This window comes from Balaenoptera acutorostrata, chromosome 8 (genome assembly GCF_949987535.1).
Source record: "Balaenoptera acutorostrata chromosome 8, mBalAcu1.1, whole genome shotgun sequence".
In the NCBI taxonomy this organism is placed as follows: Eukaryota; Metazoa; Chordata; class Mammalia; order Artiodactyla; family Balaenopteridae; genus Balaenoptera; species Balaenoptera acutorostrata.
Window position 1 is genome coordinate 92,056,341 of NC_080071.1, and position 22,915 is coordinate 92,079,255.

Sequence of the window (22,915 nt, forward strand, 5' to 3'; positions counted from 1 at the left end):
GTCCAACGGTGGGGTCCCACCGTCCTCCCCGACCACCTTGCTTCCACCATTGTTCAGCTGATGGTACCTCCAGATGGGCTGGGAGTGTTTCCGGAGGGATTGTTGTCTCCTACCCAGCGGAGAAAAAACCAGCCCATTTCCATTTGTCTTCCTCTTCTTGCCTTGGAAATCTCCCTCCAAGGTTCTCTTTTCTCCGCTTTATTCGTATCATTCGTTTTCCGAGAGGATGGCGTCCGTCCACCTCGCTCAGCAAGTGCCCGCAGTCGGGGTGGTACAGTTTAGCCAGGGAGCTGGTCACGAAGATGGGAGATGGGATTTACCTCCGCCATTCAGCAGGCTTTGTATGAAGCCTGTAGTGTTGTTTTGTTTATTTACTGATCTGAGAGTCTTAGTGGACACCTCCTGGCGTGGGGTCACCAATGCTGTCATTCCTGGACAGGGGTGGCGCTGGCAATTCCCAGTGCTCCCAGGGAAAAAGGGGTGGCCCAGATGCCAGGAGTCCCTGTTCTACGACATAGTCAGAACCTTGGAAACATTCCTCTACAAGTGTGAGTTTGCACGCTGTGGTCACACTGATTTCAAAACGTTCTTGGAGAGGTGTCCTGTAGGTCAGCCCTGGGCCGGCAGAAATGCATGACGACTCCTGTCACTTGGTCTCGTTGGACTCTCCCAGCTTGATGGGACCTCTCTGATCTGCCTGGTTTAGGAAGGGCTTCATGGTACAGAACCCCACTGCAAGTCCCGGAGGTGCGGGTGAGCTCCAGGTGCACCGCTGGCTTGGGTCCTGCCGGCCCAGCACACGTTCCCAGACACCGGGGTTGGAAGTGAAATGTTTTGAATCAAACCATTAACAGGACTTCCTTATATGCTCCCCACAGCGCCAAGAAAAACAAAAAGTGCCCTGTCCTGCACTGCCTCCGGGCAGCTCCCGTGTGCCCACCGTGGGTTGTGGGAAAAGTACCCCACGTGGGCTTGGTTACCCACCCTGAAGGCCACTCGGCCCTCCTGTCTGTGGTCAGAGGCCCTTTGCAGAGATGAGCTGGCGGGGCAGGCTCGCTCCGAGCCTGACATAGGCCAGGCCACTCTGTGGCTTTCTGTCCCCAGAGGAAGTAGCCCAATGCGTGGGCAGCCCCTCCCCGCTTTGGAAGGCCTCTGCGGTGACTATTTATGAAGCCTTGGGTGGGAGCCCTGATACCAAAGGTGGAGACCACAAGGGAGAAGACAGACCTGGCCACCTAAAAATTAAATAAATGGATTCCTGACTGTGATGAAAATGCCTCAGTAGCAAATGTGGTGTTTGCTATTGGCTTGAGAGAGATTTTTTAAATCACATTAAGAAGAACTTCTTTGTGCTTTACAATGTTGGGGTTTTTTAAAATCAGAAACGAATGTTCAGTTTTATCAAATGCCTTCTCAACATGTATTGAAATGATTATATGTTATTTTCCTTTGACAAGTTAAAGTGTGATTTTATTGTAATGGCATTAAAGCATTCCTGAAATAAACCTACTTTATTCTATTGTATATGGCAAGCTAAAAATTGCTAGCAGTTTAAATAGGACTTCTATGTCTATTTATAAGTGAAAGTGAACATCTGTTGCTTGTTCCTGAGTGTTCTGAGGCACATGGGCAGGCCATATTAAGAGGTTTGGGATCAGGGTTTTGTTAACTTTTTCAAAGAACTGGGAAGCTTGACATCTTTTTCTGTGATCTTAATTTTTTTTTTAACATCTTCATTGGAGTATAATTGCTTTACAATGGTGTGTTAGTTTCTGCTTTATAACAAAGTGAATCAGCTATACATATACATATGTCCCCATATCTCCTCCCTCTTGCGTCTCCCTCCCATCCTCCCTATCCCACCCCTCTAGGTGGTCACAAAGCACCGAGCTGATCTCCCTGTGCTATGCAGCTGCTTCCCACTAGCTAGCTATTTAACATTTGGTAGTGTGTATACGTCCTTGCCACTCTCTCACTTACCCTTCCCCCTCCCTGTGTCCTCAAGTCCATTCTCTACATCTGGGTCTTTATTCCTGTCCTGCCCCTAGGTGTGATCTGAAGAATTTGAAAGAACTACCTGGGCCTAGCACCTCTTGTGAAAGTAATTCTTTAACAACTTTTTCTGTTTTTTCTTCTCAGATTTTCTACTTTTTAAATCAAGATTTGATAATCTATTGTTTCCCCAAAAAGCATCCCAATTCATCAAGGATTTTCCAATTTTTAACATACATGTTTTGCATGTTAATCTCATACTTTTTCTAATCTTTTATCTGAGGTTTTGTGCGGTGGTGTTTTCTCTGCTTTTTTTCTGGCTTAGACTATCCAGAGATGTGACTATTTCATTGTAGCTATTTTTCTAAAGAATCAACTGTTGAATTCAACTGTTGAATTTACTTTTTCATTTTTATGTTTTTTAAAATATCAATAAATATTATTTTTAAATAATTATTAATGCATTTAAATTATTTGCCCTTTGGAGAGATTTATTTTGTGGTTCTTTTTTTAAATGTCTTGATTTGGATTCTTACTTCATTTATTTTCATTTATTTTTGGTTAGTAATAAGATAATTTACAGCTGCAGATTTTTCTCAGAATTCAGTTTTGCCTATATTTCACTGATTTTTACGTTCAGTATCGCCATTATTTTTTCTTAACAGCCTATCGTTGAATTTTTAAATCTTTGTTTGACCCTAAAATTATATGAGTGATCTTCCATTTCTAGGGATCCCATCTTTTTTTAAATTTATCCTTTTTTCACTAATTTCTAGTTTCTAATATTATGGCAAAGAATACTGACTTAAAATCTCCACTTTGAGAATTTGTCAAGTTTTTCTTTGAGCCTAAATAGGATCCAGGGACTTTTGAAAAGATTGTTGATTCTCTGTAGGATAGAAACTTCATCATATAGTCACTGAGTCAGGCTTATTAACTTTATTTTTCATTTTTATACTAGTTTCTATTCACCTAACCTGAAGATTTTGTTGAGTCCGTCGCGATTACTCACAGCGGTAGGCTGTCTGCGTCCTGTGAAGCTACGATAACACTCTTCCCAGTGTGAAACTCCCCCTCTTCCGGTTTACTGTCTTTTGCGCTGGAATGTGCTGTGTTTGCTAAGACCACCACTCCTGCTGTCCTACTCACATCTCCAGGCAGATCTGTCTCATTCTGTCCCTTCTGCCTTTGTTTCTCTTGCCTTTGAGATGACTGCTGTGAACAGGATGAGTGGGGCTTTTTTTCCTACACTCTCCCTGCCCTCATGGTGTTTGCAGTCAAGTTGTTGAGACCAACAGTGAGTGAATAATCAAGAGTTAAAGTACAGGTACAAAGTAAGACACAACTATGATGGAAAACCCCACTTTGCTGGGGGATCCAAATAAGGTTGAAGCATAAAAAAACACCTGTTTGAGGAGGTGACATTTGAGGGATACACAGATGTCGGCCTTGTAAAGATGGGGTTAAGAGCCTTACAAGTAGAAAGTGCAGCTTGTGCAAAGGTCCTGAGGCAGAAGTATCAGCCAGGGTGGCCAATGAGAGGGAGGGGGTACAGTTGAGAGTGGAGAGGTGGGGGCCACATGAGGGCTTTTGAATCCAGCACAGGTGCAGCAGGGAGCATTGAAGGCCTGAAGCAAGAGTGAGTCTGTGTGGACAGTGGGCTTGGGGAGGCGGAAGGCAGAGGCCAGGGCTGTGGCCCCAAGAGCCAACGGTGGATGGAGCCCAGGGCTTCAGAGAAGAGGAAAGCAGGGGAGGGGGTTGATGGCTGCCCTGACTAAGCTGGGTTGGGGGAGGAGAAGGGATGCAGAGATGCCCAGGCCCCGGCCCATGCTCAGTGCAGAGAAGTGGAAGCTGGTATTAGAAATGTGGTTGTAATAACCCACCAAGGCTAGTCACTCTGCCTACTCCTGGTCACAGTGACTGGGCTGGAGGAGGGGAGGGGACCCCCGGAAATGGGGGGAATCCGTGGCAACTCAGAGGGGGCAAGGCTTCCCAGGCATGAGAGATGGGGCTGGGGTGGGGGGCATCCCGAGAGTCAGGTGTGGACGCCCGTTGTGCACAGGACCAAGGCTTCAGATGGGGGTGGGGATGTCTCGGGTGTCGGACGTTGCAGTCTCTGGGCGCCGGCAGAGGAGGGAAGGAGCGAGGGCTGCAGAGCGCCAACGCCCCTCACCTGGCTGGAAGGGCGGGGGCAGATGCGCCGGGCTGCTTATGAGGGAGAAGGCTCGAGAGCCCTGGGGGAGGGAGGGAGCGGGGTGCTGACTGCGAGGGGCGAGGTGAGGCGGAGGAGGGAGGGTCCCTAGGAGAGGGATCAGGGGACGAGGAACCAAGGAGCGGAGGTCCCCGGGAAGGGGGCGTCATCTGGTAGCCTCGCCCTTCCTGCAAGGAGGCCGGGGGCCGCTCCTGGAAGCCGAGTGTCCTTGGGCGCCTGGCGCGGGGAGCCGGCGGGGATGGGTGCGAAAGGGGGTCCTGCCCTCGGAGCCCCCCACCTACCCTCAGGGCCCTCCCTGCCCCCAGGTCCGGACGCCCCTCGGGACCGGGCGTCTAATCCCCGCAGCATACGTGCGGGGACGGCAGGGAGGTCCGTTCCACCCCGGAGGCCACCCAGACCCGGGAGGAGGCGAGCGATGGAGGGAAGCCGCCGGCCCGCCCAGGCCCTGGGGACATTCGGGGAGTGAGCGGACATCCGGAGTTCTGCCGCCTTGAAGGTGTGCGAGGGCCCGCTGGCGGGTGAGCCACCGAACTGCCGCATTATGTCGCTTGGAGGGGCCCAGCCCCCAGCACTGCCGCCTGCAGCAGGGCTGCCAGCCCGGTGCCCCCTAGGAGGTGCCCCCTAGGAGGGGGGTCCCAGAGCTCCTTCCACTGGAGTGGCCGGGGGAGAACCCCTCGTGCTGGAAGCAGAGGCTGCGAGAGAGGGTGTCCCCGTGGTGGGGACGCTGCCCTGCCCGGGACGGGGTTTACCCCACTTAGCTCGAGCAGAGGTAGGTGGGCGGAGGGAAGCAAGGCCGCACGCTGGCTGCCGGCTCCGCAGGGCCGGGGTCTGCAGGACTGGGTTCCCCAGGCCGGGGAGGCGGGCAGGGGCCAGCGCAGCCCTCTGAGCCCTGGGCGGCGCCAGACGTGGAGGAGCCGCGCCTCCAGCGAGGTGCAACCCCCCAGGCAGCCAGGGCTGCGGGCCCCCAGCAAGCCCGTCTCGGCCCGCCTCCCACCCGGTCCTCCCAGCTGCTGGGGAGTTCGAGCAGCACACGAGTTCCCTGCGCCGAAGGCCCCCGCTGCCCCAGAAATGAGGACATGTGCGCCCCACGGCTGCAGACTCAGGGACCTCAATGTCCAGTTTTCTGCAGGCCTTTTCCTCAGTGAGCTGTTTAAGAATATGAAAATAATGTATGCTTACTGTGGAAAACTTGGAAAATGGCCCCAAAGCGGAGATAGGAGAATAAAAGCCCTTCATCTCACTACCCTCTAGTGGTGACAAGTCCTCCTAACATTCTGAGCTCTTCCCCTCCTACATGGACCATTTTATGCTGAAACCACATTGTTTGTATAATTTGGTCTCAACTGCTTTTTCTTTTGTTCAACGTTGTAACGTAAATATTTTCCTCCTAAATATCATTTTAATAGCTACATAGCCGAGGCTCTTATAAGCAACTTTTTTCATCACTGTCCTATTGTTTTGCTCATTTTCATAATTATAAATCTGTAATGTTCATTTTCTTACATTATTTTTGACTACATTTCATGTTATTAACTTAGGATAATTCCCAGAAATAGAATTACTGGCTCAAAGGCTGTCCGTGATTTTGAAGTTCGATACATAATTGCCAAACTGCTTTTCAGAAAAATTTTACCAGTTTATCTTCTATTAGCAATGATGCAAGCACCTGCCTCATTTCACTATACCTTCACCAGCACTGAGTATTCTCATTTTTAAAATTACCTTGTTCTTTTATTATTATTATTATTTTAATATTTATTTATTTGTTTTGGCTATGCCAGGTCTTAGTTGTGACATGCGCACTCTTAGTTGTGGCATGCATGCAGCATCTATTTCCCGGACCAGGGATGGAACCTGGGCCCCCTGCATTGGGAGTGCAGAGTCTTACCCAATGGACCACCAGGGAAGTCCTGAGTATTCTCCATTTGAAAATGGATTCTATTTGGATGTTTGCTTCTTTTTTCCTTAAAAGTGAGGTTCGACATTTTTTTCAGCTGCTTATTATGCAGGCTCCCCAGGCCGGCTTCAAATGGGCCCTGTTCACCTTCACCTGCCCCGGCTGCCAGGGTGCCGGGGGTGCCACCTCCCCTCCCCCCAGCAGGTATTTAAAGCTGCTGGAAGCCACCAGGTTGTGAATTGTCCTGGGTTGATGGAAGCAAATACTGGTCCAGAGAAAGTGAACCAAAATAGTGGTTCCTCCTCAGATATTCTGAGGGCTTAGACACACATTGCCTGGTCAACGTTTACTCGAGTTTATGGAATAAGAAATGGACCCTTAAGGGGCCACACACCAGTTGTCAGGAAGCTGTCCACTTACTGGGCACCTGTTATACATCAGGCCCTTGACCTTGTTTAACTTGATCTGCCCAGTAACCCTGTCAGGTGGGGTACCTGTCTCCTCGTTGAATATAAAGAGACCAAGGTTTGGATGGGTGAGATGCGGCTCTTGGGATCCCTCAGCATAAGAGGTGGAGCTGGATTTGAACCCAGTTCTGGGGGGCACCAGGGCCCAGACTCACACACACTCCACGTCAGGGCCAGACAGGGCTAGTTGGTGTCCCCAGAGCAGATGACTCCCCTGTGGGCATCAGTGGGCACCTTCTTGTCAAACAAGTAAAACAACCATGCAGCGTGGTACCAGAAGCCTTGACTTGGGACCCAGATATATTGGAAACTACTCCCACCACAGTGTTCAGGAACATTCCAAGCAAAGTTCACTTAAAGGGCCCAGAACAGAAAATCCTGACCGAAAAAAAGGATAATCATTCCATTACATGAGAACTGAAAATAGAGGGTGAAAGCAAGCATACTTTTTCATGATTATTTTGGCCCCTTCAGTCAGTACAATGTTCTTTTGAACAGAAGAATGTCTGTACTCTGGAGGAAATTCTTTTATCACGTCCTTGCTGACAGGGCTCACAATATTTATTGAAAGTTTCAGCTGTTACTTCAGTATAAATAAACAGGATGAAGTGGGCAGCCGACTGCACATTAGGGATATTTTTAGACGGGGATGGCTTTGCAGACTGGAAGGATATTTCAAGGAGAGAGTGCCTCGTCCCAGAATAGCCCACCACCGGCTCAGCCTCAGCATGGCCTCAGTGTGGGGTCCCTGCTGTCACGGGTCCCTGGGTCAGGGGTCCTTCCCATCCTGGCTGGCCAGCCCAGGGGTGGCAACACCTCCTTCTAGGGACATCCCAGCTTCACTCCTCAGGCAGAGCGTAGGGAACATTTAGGACTGACTGTGTGTCACTGCGTCTGCAGAACACCTAAAACTACACGTTGATTCAGTGGGTCTGAGGTGGGGAAAAAGACGACCATTCAAGCTAGTGTTTGTAACATGCAGCCCTGTGGTTGATGGATGACCAGCTCAAAAGTCTGGACTTTGGTTTTTAAGAATACTTGACACACTTGCACTTACCTTGTGCCAGGCCCTTGACGTGTGCTAATTCATTTTTTTCACAATGGGACCCAGTCTGTCCTGACTTCCTGTGGCTTTTTCCACTTCTGTTTTATACTTGGAACATGAGTCCTCGTTCACTTAGAAAAACCATGCACCCCTGTGGGCACGGGTCCTGCACACCCTCCACTGCCTCTGCCCACTCTCTCCCCCCTTGTGCCCCATCCACTTAGCTGCTCACGTGGACTGAGGGAGGCCCTGTGTGCCCTGTGCACTTGGGGTCATGACCCAGAGGGCAGCCAGGGCAGAAAAAACAGTGACCTAGCGATTGAGAGACCATATGATAGGTGCTGGAGTAGAGGGGTGCTTGGGTGCTGGAGAGGCCCCAAACTCTTCCATTCAACAGCCTTTCAATACCTCTCTGAGCATCTCTTCAATGTTAACTTCCTGGATAAAATAAGGAAAAGTATATTTTATATATCTTCATTTTTACTGTTTAGGGAGCTCTTCATTTCTTTGTATGGGTCCAAAATTCCTTCTGTTATATTCCTTTGACTGAAGAACTTTAACATTTCATGAAGCACAAGTCTGGTGGCAATGAATTCTATAAGTATTTTTTCTGGAAAGGTCTTTATTGCAAGCTCATATTTGAAAGATGTCTTTGCTGAGTAGAGGATTCTGGGCAGACAGGGGTTTGGGGCCCCACCCCCTAGTACTTGAAAAATGCCACACGTTGTCTTCCAGCTTGCATAGTCTCAGTAAGAAGTCTGCTGTAGTTCACATCACCCATTCCTCTGTAGGTGTCTTTCTTCTTGAATGACTCCAAGACTTTTTTTCTTGGATTTTTTTCATCATCTTCGTTTTTCAGCAGTTTGACTTTAATGTCTAGGTGGCTGTTTGTTTGTTGTTGCTGTTGCTTTGTTTTTTTATCCTTTTTTTTTTTTTTTTTTTTTGCAGGGGGTGGTTCTCTGGCCTTCTTGGATTTGTGATTTTTCATCTCATTATTTTTGGAAAATTCTCAGCTATTATCTCTTAAATATTTCTTCTGCCCAATTCCTTCTCCTTTTGGAATTCAAATTACAAGCTGGAGTTGACATCATTGACAGTGCTGTTAATTTACCACAGCTCTTGGATGCTCTATGTTTTTCTTTTTGTTTCAGTTTGGGTAATTCTGCTGACCACCTTCACCTTCGCTAATTCTTTCCTCAGATGTCAAGTCTGATGATGAGCTCATCAAAGATGGACTCTCTGATACTGTGGGGTTCCCCCTGCCCCTCCAGCATTTCTCTTTGACTTTCTTACAGTTTCCGTCTCTCTGCTGAAATTCTCTATCTGTTCATGCATATTTTCTACCTTCTCAACTAGTCTCTTTAGCATATTAATATTTTTTAAGTCCCTGTATGATAGTTACCATATCTGGGTCATCTCTGAGTCTGCTTCTGTTGATTACTTTACCTTTTGACAATGGGTCCCAATGTTTTATTTATTTATTTATTTATTTATTTTTGGCTGTGCTGGGTCTTCATTGCTGCTCTAGTTGCGGTGAGCGGGGGCTACTCCTCGTTGCGGTGCGCAGGCTTCTCACTGCGGTGACTTCTCTTGTTGTGGAGCACGGGCTCTAGGCGTGCAGGCTTCAGTAGTTGTGGCACACGGGCTCAGTAGTTGTGGTTTGCAGGCTCCAGAGTGCAGGCTCAGTAGCTGTAGTACATGGGCCCAGTTGCTCCATGGCATGTGGGATCTTCCCGGACTAGGGCTCGAACCCGTGTCCCCTGCACCGGCAGGTGGATTCTTAAAAACTGCGCCACCAGGGAAGCCCCTAATGTTTTATTGAATGTTGAACTTGCATGTGTAGAACAGAAGAGATTGAGATAAATAGTATTTACATCTGGAAATGAGTAAGCCTCTCGTGTCAGGCTGTTAGTGTGGGATCTAAGTCAATCTTGTGAGGAGTTGAGCTGGGTTTGGGATTTGTTGTTGCTGTGGTTTCCTTCAGAGCACCGCAGGCCTCAGATACCTCTGGCAGTGAGTTACCACTGCCTTGTGCTCAGGGTGGGGCTAGAGAATTTTCCTTCATGTGGTGTGTCCCACCCTGCATGCCCGTGCCACAGAGTGGGTCTCTCTCCGCCTCCCTGTGGCAGATTGCTGTTGCTTGTCTATACCAGGTTTGTACTGGGAGAGAGGGAGGGGTTCCCTCTCTCCTGGTCCAGCTTCAGCTTAGAAAGCCACCGTGCCCTCAACCTCAGGATTCCTCCTCCCTGTGGCAGCCAGACTCTGCCCTGTATCTGTGGGGTCTTGGTGGGAGATTCCTGCCACTCCCCCAGTGGTAGGAGACCTCACTTTGTTATCTTGCAGGCTCCTAGGTCCAGGATGGGTTCCTGCTGCTCTCCCAAGGGAAAAGAGTCTTTTACCCATCCTTCTCCCAGGCACAGTGTGCCTTCTTGTGCCCTGGAGCTAACAGGCTCTGCCGTCCCTCCCTCAACTCAAGGCTTTGCTTCCTGGACAGAAGGGTCTGGAAGCGCTTCAGGCCTGTTCAGCTGAAGCCACTGATCATCGAGATCAGCTGCTCATCCTCCAGGGGCCCAAGCCTGTTGCTGCTTCTGTGAGAAGGGTTTGGGAAACGTGTGGTGTTTGTGCCTGGCCCCAAACAGCAGCCGATCCCCTGCCTGCCCCTAACCTTTCTCACGAGCACCCCCTGGAGCCTCATGGGAAAGAGCAGAGAGTCATGGAACCCTGCTCACCGCATCTGGGGCCCCAGAAATTCCAGAATGACTCTCCAGCCCACACTAAACCCTGGGCAGTTCAGCTATTATGTAGCTGGTACAGCAGCTGCATCTTTCTCCTCCTTGAAACTCAGGTTACTTTGCTGCCTTGCAGTCTCAGCTCTCTGATGGACTCAAGAAAATGTATGATTTTGTAGTTTCTTCAGCTTTTTTTTGCTGTTCATATGGGATCAACACTCTGTGTTGCTTTCTCCATCCTAAGCAGAAGTGACACTTTCTGGAAACTACTGAATACATTTTAATTTCCCCCAACACTGAATCTTCATTTCTTAAAAAACAGGGGCTTCCTTGGTGGCGCAGTGGTTAAGAATCCGCCTGTCAATGCTGGGGACACGGGTTCGAGCCCTGGTCCGGGAAGATCCCACATGGCCGTGGAGCACTAAGCCCGTGCGCCACAACTACTGAGCCCACGTGCCACAACTACTAAGCCCGTGCGCCACAACTACTGAGCCTGCGCACCTAGAGCCCGCAAGCCACAACTACTGAGCCCACATGCCACAACTACTGAAGCCCGTGCGCCTAGAGCCCATGCTCTGCAACAAGAGAAGCCACCACAATGAGATGCCCGCGCACCGCAACAAAGAGTAGCCCCCGCTCGCCGCAACTAGAGAAAGCCCGCACGCAGCAATGAAGACCCAATGCAGCCAAAAATAGTTTTTTAAAAATAAATTAAATTAAATTAAATTAAAAAACAATTTACTCAAAAAATTAAACAAAGACGTATGATATGATCCAGCAATTCCACTTCTGGATATACAGCCAAAAGAATTGAAAGCCGAGACTCGAGTAGATAATTGCACACCCATGTTCATAGCAGCGGCATTTGTCACAATAGCTAAAACATGGAAGCAAGCTGAATGTCCGTCAATGAATGGATAAACAAAATGAAGTATGTACGAGCAACGGAATATTATTCAGCCTTAAAAAGGAAGGAAATTCTGACCCAGGCTACAACATGGATGAACCTGGAGGACATTATGCTCAGTGAAATAAGCCAATCACAAAAGGACAAATATTGTAGAGCCAACTTATATGAGGTGCCTGGAGTAGTCAGATTTCATAGAGACAAAAGGCAGATGGGAGTTGCCAGGGGCTGGAGGGAGAAATGTGGGTGAGTGTTTAAGGGGGACAGAGTTTCTGTTTGGGAATGAAATAGTTCTGGAGATGGATGGTGGTGATGGTTGCACGACAACGGAAATGTACTTAATGCCACTGGACTGTACAGGTAAAAATGATTGAAATGGTAAATTTTATGTTCTTTATATTTTACCACAATTTTTTAATAAAAAATTTACTGGTTCTTGCCATGTGCCAGGTACTCTTCTAGGTACTGGGATTACAGAGGTGAACAAAATAGACAAAATCCCTGACCTCATGGTGTTTACACTCAATAAGCAAAATAAATCTAACCCGCTACAGTGAAGGGTGACAGCGCTGTCTGTGGGAAACTCCTCAGCAAGCGTGGGAAGATGAGGGGTGGGAGGTCAAGTTAGGCATGGGAGGCCTCACAGTGAGTCCTGTGAACACCTGGGGGGCTTTCAGGCTGGGGGGGGGGGTGGTCTGCTCGGGGTGATGCAGACAGCAAGGGGCTCAAGAGGCTGCAGATCTGCCCACTCCTGAGGGCTCGCTGTCCCAGGCTGCCTTCTGAAGACGCCTGGCTGGTCCACCTTCCCGTTTGCCCTTGGTGTGGCATCCCAGCTCCCGGAATCCCTTAGCCCCAGCTTGCCTTCTGGGGTTTGAGCATGTGCAGGACATCTAGGGAGCCCGCACAGGACCCGTCCAGGACCTGTGTCTCTAAAGCCAGGGCCACCGCCTCAGGGCCTGGACTTTGGGGGAGCTCGCCCCAGTGGGGAGTGGGGTGGGGAGCCCCTGGCTGGAGTCCCACCTTGATCCCCTGCCCACCAGGGACTGACGACCTGCTTCTCCATCTGCAGGAGCTACAAAGAGCTCTCGGACTGCACCAGGCATGTGGCACAAAAGCTGGACTGCTTCTGGCCAAACGCGGCGGTGGACATGTTCTTCCTCTCCGTCCACCGGCACTACTTCAGAAGCTGCCCCGTCTCAGGCAGGGCCTTGCAGGACCCGCCCAGCAGTGTCCTCTGCCCCTTCATCGTGGTGCCCATCCTGGTGACCCTGCTCGTGACGGCACTGGTGGTCTGGAGGAGCAGGCGCCCGGAGGGCATCATGTAGGCTGGGGGCGGGGAGGGCTGCCCGATCATGGAGGCTGCCGAGCAGGCCAGAGGGTGGGCACGGGGGCCGAGCCCGGCCAAGGCTTCTGGTACTCCAGCGGCAGAGCAGACCCCCGGTCCCCTCTTCTTCTACCCAAGAAGAGCTCACAGCAGGATTTTGGAGTGGTCACGGCACAGGCATTGACCTAGAAGCCACCCTAGGAAGGGCAGCCCAGGTGCTGGGAGGGAGCGGGGCGTAGCTGTCAGCGTTTCTGGGGAGGGTTCTGAGCTGTCTCCCAAGGTGTTTATGAACCACCCCCTGGCTCGATTATGGATAAGTAGTTTGTGATTAAAGGATGTCCTTGAATTTGGGAAGCGTCATTCTTTCTGGATGTGGACCCTCGGGAGTAGAAGGATGGGAGAAACTCTAGCCCCTTTGGATTTTGTCTTTCTCTGACAGGAGGCGCCCTCGCAGGTACCTTTATGAGGGACGATGATGGTTGAGGCCCCATGGGGGCTGACCGCTGTGCATGTGCTGAAGCTGCTCCCCGGGAGTCTGAGGCCCCCGCCGCATCCCCGCCACTCTGTCTAGAACCACTGGCTCAATGGGCTGCGACTGGCAGACAGGAGGAGGCCAGGTCTGCTCAGTTTTTACTGAGGCCCCTCCCCAAAGATGCCTCGCCAGCCCACCGTCCAGGCACCCACCTCCATTCTGTCCCCCAGGGTTTGAGCGGCTATTTCCTCTGCACCCATCCAGGCTGCTGCTGTGCCCCATTCCCCCTGCTTCCCAAGCTCCGGCTTCCAGAAGGTTCTGGATCTCCAAAGGGAGCTCCCTGCACTGTCCTTCCCAGATGGCTCCTGAGCTCAGACCCCTCCTCTGAGGTCCCTACAGCCCCCAACCGGCTGCAGCGCCTCCGGCCCACGACCTGCCCCTTCTCAGGCCCACTGCCCTGCGTCGGCCTCCCCTCCTCCCAGCTGGACAGCCACCCAGACACGGGGCGAAGGCCACGGCCCCCGAGCTCTTCAACATTAGCTGAACCCGCGCTGGGGCTGAACGGGCCGGACCCCCGCAAGGGCGTCCCAGTGGCGACAGGCCCGGAGCTGGGCCTTGCCGGCCCAAGAGACCCGACTGTCCCCCTGGACAGCCCCGTGCGGGGACGACGGGCCATCCCTCGGGGCGTCCCGCGTCCATACTCCGGACCCCGGGGCTGGCTGGCACGGCTCCTCGGCCTCGCCACGGCGCCGCCTCGGCGCCAGAGCAGCTGCCCCCGAGGACGCGGACGCCTCAGAGGGCGTACATCCTCCTCCCGGAAAGGGGCCGGCAGAGGGGCGGCCGGGAGCAGGCGGGGCCGGGAGCGAGCGCCGCGGTCGGGGCGGGGCCGGGGGCGGGGCCGGGGGCGGGGCGGGGCCCGACGAGCCTCGTCCCGGGAGAGCAGGGCGGCGGCGCGCACGCGGAAGGACAGCCCCGCCGGCCTCGGCGGAATCACCCCGTGACCTGTGACACGTGCGTTTGCCGGAGGCGGCGCTTGGGAACCGCGGCCCCTGCTCCCCTCCTGCCGGTCCGGCCGCTCGCGGTGATTCGCGGGGACTCCTCCCCTTCCGCGCCGCAGGGCGCGCCCGAGACCCCCGACCCCCGCAAGGCCGCACGGCCCAAGGCCCAGCGCTGAGCATGGGGTCCTTCCAGAGTCAGTTTTCCAACTGTGGCGTCTTCAGGGACCGGGCCGTCCCTCCCCACGTGCTTTGCCGGCCGGAGGTGCGTGGTGTGGGGACGGGGGTCGCCCTTGGTGGAAAGGCATCTCCTGCCTCAGGTCTTCCGAAGTGGCCGCTCACTTCTGCACCACTGACGGCAGCTTAATGAGATTTTCCAGTTTTCACCAAGGAAAGTAACTTCCTGCGGGACAGCAGGCCACTTGTTTCTCACATTTCAATATGTAGCCCCGTATGACCGTTTTCACTTAAAAGACAACGGACTGAGGGGAACTGGTGCCTACGAGGCAGAGGACGGTTTTATCGGAAGAATGTGTTTTCCGAGCGCGCTCGTCTGAAAGGTCTGCTCTGAAAGCTGTCACCTAATTTCATGAAATCAGAATGTCGCGTGTTCCGGAAAAACGATTGGGTACCTGTTTTTAAACCTTTGGAAGTGTATTTCCTGCCATCATAGCCTATGAAGACTAATCGTGTTAAACCCGACAGAAAAGGCCAAGCTCAGCCACGCGACAGCCTTTCCTACTGTCCCCCCCAGGGCTCTCTGCCCGCACCTCCTCGTCCATAAAGTGGGGAGGGTAATGGGGTCTCCCTTGAAGGGGGATGCGTTAATTAAGTAAAATGTCTTAGCCCCAGGTTTCCGCCCGCATGGAATTCTGGTGAGGCGGTTGTTGGCACGGCACCTATGAGCCGGGGAAGGTTCTAGATGCCATGTGATTTCAGGAGGGTCGGCGAAGCCATGGGGGTCCCTGCGCCAAAGCCCGCGGCCCGGAGCTCCGGCGAGCAGGCCTGCCTTGACTCGCCCACCCCGCGCTCTGGCGAAGGGCCCCGTGGAGTGTGGGCGGCAGATAAAGGCCCGCAGGGTCGCAGGGCTGGCAGGGGGCCATGGGGCAGCCCCACTCCCGGTGATGGAGGGCCTGCCGGGCTCGTCCTCAGGAACCACCCGCAAGCGCACAGCGCAGGCACACGCTGTGCGCTCAATGGTAGCTGTTAGTATTAAAACGTTTTACAGCCAGTGTCACTAACGCTGAACAATATCATTATTTTAAAATTATCCAAGCTAACGGAAGAGAACAGTGATTGATCATTTTAAAGTATTTTTCAGGTTTATTAAATATGTTTTAAAGTACACAAAAATTGGGTCTTGTCTTTAGAGACAAATTTTTTTTTTTTTAGTTGAAGTATAGTTGATTTACAATGTTGTGTTTCTGGTGTACAGCAAAGTGATTCAGTTATAAATATGTATATATATTCTTTTTCACATTGTTTTCCATTATAGGTTATTACAAGATACTGAATACAGTTCTCGGTGCTATACGGTAGGACCTTGTTGTTTACCTATTTTATACATAGTAGTTTGTATCTGCTAATCCCAGAATTTTAATTTATACCCCCCCTTCCCCTTTGGTAACCATAAGTTTGTTTTCCATGTCTGTGAGTCTGTTTCCGTCTTGCAAATAAGTTCATTTGTATCATTTTTTTTAGATTCCACATATAAGTGCTATCATAATATTTGTCTTTGTCTATATGACTTATTAGTATGCTAATATCTAGGTCCCTCCCTGTTGCTGCAAATGGCATTATTTCATTCTTTCTTGTGGCTGAGTAATATTCCATTGTATACATGTACCACATCTTTTTTATCCATTTATCTGTCAGTGGACATTGAGGTTGCTTCCATGTCCTGGCTATTGTAAATAGTGCTGCTGTGAACATTGGGGTGCATGTATCTTTTCGAATTATCGTTTTCTCCGGATATATGCCCAGGAGTGGGACTGCTGGATCATACGGAAACTCTATTTTTAGTTTTTTAAGGAACCTCCATACTGTTCTCCATAGTGGCTGTATCAATTTACATTCCCACCAACAGTGCAGGAGGGTTCCCTTTTCTCCACACCCTCTCCAGCATTTGTTGTCTGTAGATTTTTTGATGATGGCCATTCTGACAGGTGTGAGGTGATACCTCAAGGTAGTTTTGATTTGCATTTCTCTAATGATTAGCGACGTTGAGCTTCTTTTCATGTGCCCATTGGCCACCTGTGTGAGACAGAATCTTTTTTGCTAGATAGAGTTTCGCTAGATCTTGCATTGTATGCACACATGGTGTGCGGTCTCTACCCTCTCAGCACGGTTTCAGGCATTCAGTGGCGTCTTGTTCACTGTCGGCACGATGCCGTGCACCAGGTCTCCAGAACTGATTCATGTTGCTTCGCTGAAATTCTGTGCCCCTTGATTAGCAGCTCCCCATTTCCACCTCCCCCCAGCCCTTGGCAACCACTATTCCACTCTTTGATTCTATGAATTTGACTATTTTAGGTACCTCTTGTAAATAGAATTCTGCAGTATTTGTCTTTCTGTGACTGGCTCATTTAGCATAATGTCTTCAAGTTTCATCCATGTTGTCACATATGACAAGATTTCCCTCCTTTTTAAGGCCGAGTAATATTCCGCTGTATGGATAGACCACACTTTGTTTATCCCTTCATCTCTCGATGGACATATAGGTTGTTTGCACAGCTTGGCTATTGTGGATAATTTTTAAATGTTTAGGTTGGACTTCGGAATGTGTGTTTGTAAGTACATTTGAGTATATGTGCACCTGATCTGGAACTTTCCTTCAAGTGAAATAGTTCTGCTGTAAAGGTTTAGGAGGACCCAGGGAGCATTCAGGTTTCCCTCTTCCTCGTCAGGTCACCAGTCTTGGCTGGCATGGGGGCCAGGTTCTGCTCGCCGGGGGCTTTCTGTTCAGTCCGGGTTTGCAGTCAAGTGTCTGCACATCACAGGGCTGAGGGCAAAGAACCCAACACCAGTGAATAAGGTGCTTAATGAGAATTCATAAACCAAAGCAGAATTTTTGTATTATTAGTTTGTTTGAGATTTTATTATAAATAAACATATAAACAAACACAAATGACTTTCTTATTACACTCAGCCCTTCTGCATCCTCAGATAGAGGGCCAGTTGCAAGGGGCTTGAGCCTCTGCAGATTTTGGTATGTATGGGGGTCCTGGACCCCGTCCCCTGAGGATACCAAGGAACAATTGTAGTTTCCTAGGCCTGCCTTTAACAAATTATCGCAAGCCAGGTGGCTTAAAAACGTCAGAATGGGGCTTCCCTGGTGGTGCAGTGGTTAGGAATCCGCCTGCCAATGCAGGCGACACGGGTTCGTGCCCCGGACCGGGAAGATCCCACATGCCGCGGAGCAGCTAGGCCCGTGAGCCACAACTACTGAGCCTGCGCGTCTGAAGCCTGTGCTCCGCAACGGGAGAGGCCGCGATAGTGAGAGGCCCGCGCACCGCGATGAAGAGTGGCCCCTGCTCGCCACAACTAGAGGAAGCCCTTGCACAGAAACGAAGACCCAACACAGCCAAAAATAAATAAATTAATTAAAAAACGACACAATGCGTTTTCCCTCACAGTTTTCTGGAGGCCAGACGTCCCGAGGTCGAGGTCCTGTCAGGGCCACGCTCTCTCTGCGGGCTCCAAGGGAGGGTCCTTCCCGCCTCTTCCAGCCTCTGCTCATGTCGGCATTCCTCGGTGTTCCCTGTCTCCGAGCTGCGTCCCACAAGTCTTGCCACCTTCTGTCTGTGCATCTTTGTGTCTTCTCTTCTTATAAAGTCACCAGTCACATTGGGTTGGGCCCACCCTAATCCAGCATGACCTCATTTTAACTTAACTAATTACGTCTGCAGAGACCCTATTTCCAAGGAAGGTCACATGCTGAGGTCCACGTGAGCATGAATTTGGGGGGGGCACTGTTCAGTCCAGCACACTCAAGAGCTGGTGCCACCTCGGTCCTCCCCTTTGTCCGGGCCGTGAGAGGGGACAACATCTAATAACCTGCTGCGGAGGCTGTTTCCAAAGCCCAGCCAATCGGGTGATAGAACGAGACCAGGTGTCCCAGGAACTCCTGAGAAAAATGCCTTGTCCCCAAGGCTAGGGTGCAGGCCGTTGTTCCCACAGACAGACCACTCTAACAGCTGCTTCAGGTTTGCCTTTGAGAGCCAGGGACCACTCTGCGTGTGTGTGTGTTTGTGTGCACGTGCATGCGTGTGTCTGCATGTGTGTATGTCTGGGTGTGTGTCTTTGCATGTGTGTGTGTGCGCATGCACGTATGTGTGTGTGTCTTTGCATGTGTGTGTGTGCATGTCTAGATGTGTGTCTTTGCATCTGTGTGTGTGTCCGTGCATGTGCGTGTGTGTGGGTGTGTGTCTTTGCATGTGTGTGTGTGCGCGTATGTCTGGGTGTGTGTCTTTGCATGTGTGTGTGTGTGTCCGTGCATGTGCGTATGTCTGGGTGTGTGTCTTTGCATGTGTGTGTGTGTCCATGCAGTGCATATGTCTGGTGTGTGTCTTTGCATGTGTGTCCGTGCATGTGCGTATGTCTGGGTGTCTTTGCGTGTGTGTGTGTGTCCATGCACATGCGTATGTCTGGGTGTGTGCACACATGGGTGTGGTAAGCAGAGGCCTCTGGCAGCTCTGTCCTGGCCCCCAGCCCTAGTCCTCGGGGCAGAAGCTGCTCTCAACCACTTCCGGCCCACACCCCGGGCTGGGAGGGCCCCTCCTACGTTATCTCCTGGAGGGTCACTGAGTAGATGGTTGACTTTTCCAGGAAACGAGTTTCTAAGACGCATTGAGAAGTGTTCCTGGAATCGCTATTCTGAGTCGCCCATGCCTGAAGAGGTGCGGGCAGGGAGCAAGAGGCGTCTGACCTTGGCAGCCACTGTTGCAGAACGAGCACCTGCCAGGGTCACATGGGATGATGCCAGACTCCCCAGGGCCACCTCAGGCAGGAGCTGTGGAGCTCCTCAGGGCCCCCCTGCTCAGGGGTCCGCCGTGGGGTGGGGTTGGGGAAGAAAGCGGGAGCTGTGGGCCCTCCCCACCGAGGGGCACTGCTCAGGCCCAGGGTGAGCCGGGGAGGCAAGGGGTGACGTGCACACGTGACATCACCACGCCGGGCACCGCTCTCCCTCTGCCCACCTGTGTTCTGCACTCTTCTCATGAGTCTTTCCCTGGGGCTGCCTGGAAAGTCAAAGAGGGACAGTGGTGGATTACACACCATCACAAACGATCACGCTCCTGTTTTCCCACCAGGAGCGCCCAGCCGAGCAGGTGGGCCCCTGGAGGGCTGCATGGCAGCAGCTACCCTTCTTTGGCTTCCCTGACAGGCCAACAGGGACTTCCGCTAAGCTGGTCAGGGAAGCTGAGGACAGTTTTAATTCGAAAAAAAAGATGAACTAGCTTTATTTGTGTCCCAAGCTCGGTAAATGGCCCCTTCTCCAGAGCTTTGTAATGGAAATCCCCAGAAAATAATTGGTTGGAAGTCAAAGAACCCAAAAAAACAAAGGGAAAGGATTTGGGAAGTGGACTTGGCCAGGTATGTATTGTTCCCAAATTGCTCACATTAATGAGCTCCCTGGGATACAGTTGCTCTGGAGACAGGGCTTCCTGCAAGCCAAGAAGCAGCTCTGAACTGAGATCATCTTCACAGAAAGGACACCCCTGGTGGAGATGGCAGCTCGGGAGGGTGCAACAGCCTGGAGCCAAGAGAACTAAAAGCCAGCAGAATGTGTAGTGAGCCTCAGGCTGGACACGTGGCATTCCCTCCAGAGAAAAACCTTGAGTCTCCTGGAGATGAAATTCCCTTTTGTGCATCAAATATGAAAATCAGTACAGTCTTCGTGGAGGACAAATTAGATATATGTACCAAAAGTCTTGAAATGTTTGTTCCCAGTAATTTCCTTCCTAGGAACGTATTCCAAGGTCATAATTAGAAATGTGCTAAAGGACTTGTGTGGAATGACCTGCCCCCAGGGTTAATTATATGAGAGTGAGTGGAAACGTCCTGAGTGCCCGCACTAGATGGCTGTTCAAGTAGATGAAATCCAGATGATGGTGAAAAACTTTAAAAATTAAGTACATGGGAAATTTTTCTCACAGTATAGAGTTAATTGGAAAGGGCAGATTACAAAACAAGGAAACGAGATGATCTCAGTTTGGGGTATGTGTATGATTGTGTGTGTGTGTGAGAGAGTGTGTGTCCCCAGGCCATATCTAACCAGGAAAAGACGGTGTAATATGACTCACAGAAATGGTAACGACACTCTACAGTTTGGATCTAGCTGCCGTGTTGTAGTTGCTGGGATGGAAGTCCATTTCAAGCCGTGGTCAGGGGTCCCAGGGCTAGACTCAGGCTCGCTGGGATCTGGCTGGACCCCTGTCCACCTGTGTGGCTTTGAGCAGCTCCTTCATCCCTCTGATGAGTTTATGTGCTTGGAAGAGATGGCCTGTCCTCCGTCATCAGCCCCATCCCAAGGACGGCGTTTAAGCACCAAAGAGCATGCTGCTGGCCAGAGGATCTGTATGTTTGGGGGCAGGGGTGGAGGTGGGGCGTGGAGAGCAAGCAGGAGGCTGGGGGCTTTGGGAGAGTGCGAGGCAAGAGGTTTTCAGATGCTTTTCTCTCTTTTATGAGCGTAACTGCCCTTTGGTTCCTTGTAAGACAAATTTAGGAAGGATCTGCAGTATTTCTCCAGGCTATTTTTGGAGTTGAACACGGATCTGACTTTGGTTTCTTCTCCATGGGAACATGCTGAGGTGGGCCGTGAGGTTGCCCATCTTTACTCGGTTTCATAAATGTGCTACAGGGAGAGAGGACACCAGACTGATGGCAGCTTGAAGAATAGTTTGTGTATGGCCCTCGAAAGCATCCCTCCTGGCTAACGCCCCCCAGCCACAATCCCTGGGCTGTGGATGGCTACTGAGGTGCTCCTTCCCTCAAATGGGCCGTCTTCCCAACAGACATGCTCACAGGAGGCCGGGCAGATGGCTCCCTGACTGTTCTCTGAGTGGGGGCGGAGTCAGGCCGGGGTGCCCGCAGGTCAGTGCCAACCCATCATCATGATGGTACCTACACCCCAGCGCCTGCCCAGGCTGCCCAAGGTCACACCGGGAGGCTACTCAGCCTCTCACCCTAGCACCTTCCCCTTACGAGAAACTGTCCACGTTAAGAAAGAAAAAACTGGTAGCATAGAGGCGACGGCACCAAACTGCCTGCGATCGAATTGAATCCCAGCTCTGCACAGTAAAAACGGGCCTCAGTTTCCTCACCTGTAAAGGGATGACTATGAGTACTTCGGGGAGTCGCTGTAGAAAGCCCTTGGCACGGTGCCCAGCACAGCATAAACCCTCTTTAACTTGGCCGTGGTTAAAGAGGGTTTAACTTGCATTTTCACAAAGGATCTTGGGCCTGATGGCTGCGGGTGTGCGTGAATGCACGTGCCTGGGTATCCATTTCTGTCTCTCAGTGTGGTCCCAGCCCCACTGCACAGAGGGCGGGAGGTGTGTAAAGGGACAAGAATCATGATAATTCAAGTGGCGACATTTCTCTCACATCTCTCCCACTCCTGGGGTCCATCCCATTCAGTGCAGGCAGAGCTGTGTTAGTCAGCTCGGGCTGCTGTAGCAAAGTACCACAGATGGGGCCGCTTAAACAACAGAAATTTATTTTCTCACAGTTCTGGAGCCTGCAAATCCAAGATCAAGGTGTCATCGGGGTTGGTTTCTTGTGAGGCCTCCCTCCTTGGCTTGTAGACGGCCATCTTGTCCCTGTATCTTCACATGGTCATCCCTCTGTGCGTGTCTGTGTCCTAATCTCCTCTTCTTATGAGGACACCAGTCATATGGGATATGGGATTAGGGCCTACCCCAGTGACCTCTTTTCACCTTATTACCTCTTTAAAGACCCCATCTCCGGGGACTTCCTTGGTGGCGCAGTGGTTAAGAATCCGCCCCCCAATGCAGGGGTCACAGGTTCGAGCCCTGGTCCGGGGAGATCCCACATGCTGCGGAGAAACTAAGCCTTTGCGCCACAACTACTGAGCCTGCGCTCTAGAGCCCACGAGCCACAACTACTGAGACCGTGTGCCGCAACTACTGAAGCCCACGCACCTAGAGCCGGTGCTCCGCAACAAGAGAAGCCACCGCAATGAGAAGCCCACGCACCGCAATGAAGAGTAGCCCCCGCTCGCCACAACTAGAGAAAGCCCGCACGCAGCAACGAAGACCCAATGCAGCCAAAAATAAATAAATAAAATAAATAAATTTATTTAAAAAAAAAAAAAGATCCTATCTCCGGGACTTCCCTGGTGGCGCAGTAGTTAAGACTCTGTGCTCCCAATGCAGGGGGCCCGGGTTTGATCCCTGGTCAGGGAACTAGATCCCACATGCCACAACTAAGAGTTCACATGCCACAACTAAGGAGCCCGCCTGCTGCAACTAAGACCCGGCACAACCAAACAAATAAATAATAAATAAATAAATAAAGACCCTATCTCCAAATATAGTCACATTCTGAAAAACTGGGAGTTAGGACTTCAACACATGAACTGGGGGTGAAGGGGACACAACTCAGCCCTAACAAGGGCCCACCTTCCCCAGCCATGGAACTGCCACTCAGGTGGCGGTCAGCTTTTCCATTTGGCCTGCTGCAGCCAATTTAAGCTGCAACAGAACTAAAGGGCTGTAATTCACCATGAAAATTAGCAGAAAACGGCATTGTAGCAAGGTGATTGCTATAGAAACATCACAAGATCAAATAAAAAACCTGCTTTAAGATGCATTACACATTCTTGCTGGGAGAGAGCAAGGCTGCAGGGGCAGGG

General features: G+C 51.2%; 1 protein-coding gene across 1 annotated transcript in view; it reads left to right on the forward strand.

The window, feature by feature from the left end:
* RAMP1 (receptor activity modifying protein 1) overlaps window positions 1-12,919 on the forward strand; it is a 51,338-nt gene extending 38,419 nt beyond the window's left edge. Inside the window, exon 3 of the mRNA XM_057551957.1 lies at window positions 12,319-12,919. Coding sequence (XP_057407940.1) covers window positions 12,319-12,574 — 256 coding nt within the window. The 3' untranslated portion in view covers window positions 12,575-12,919. The remainder of the gene's footprint in view (window positions 1-12,318) is intronic.
* The last annotated feature ends 9,996 nt before the right edge of the window (window positions 12,920-22,915 follow it).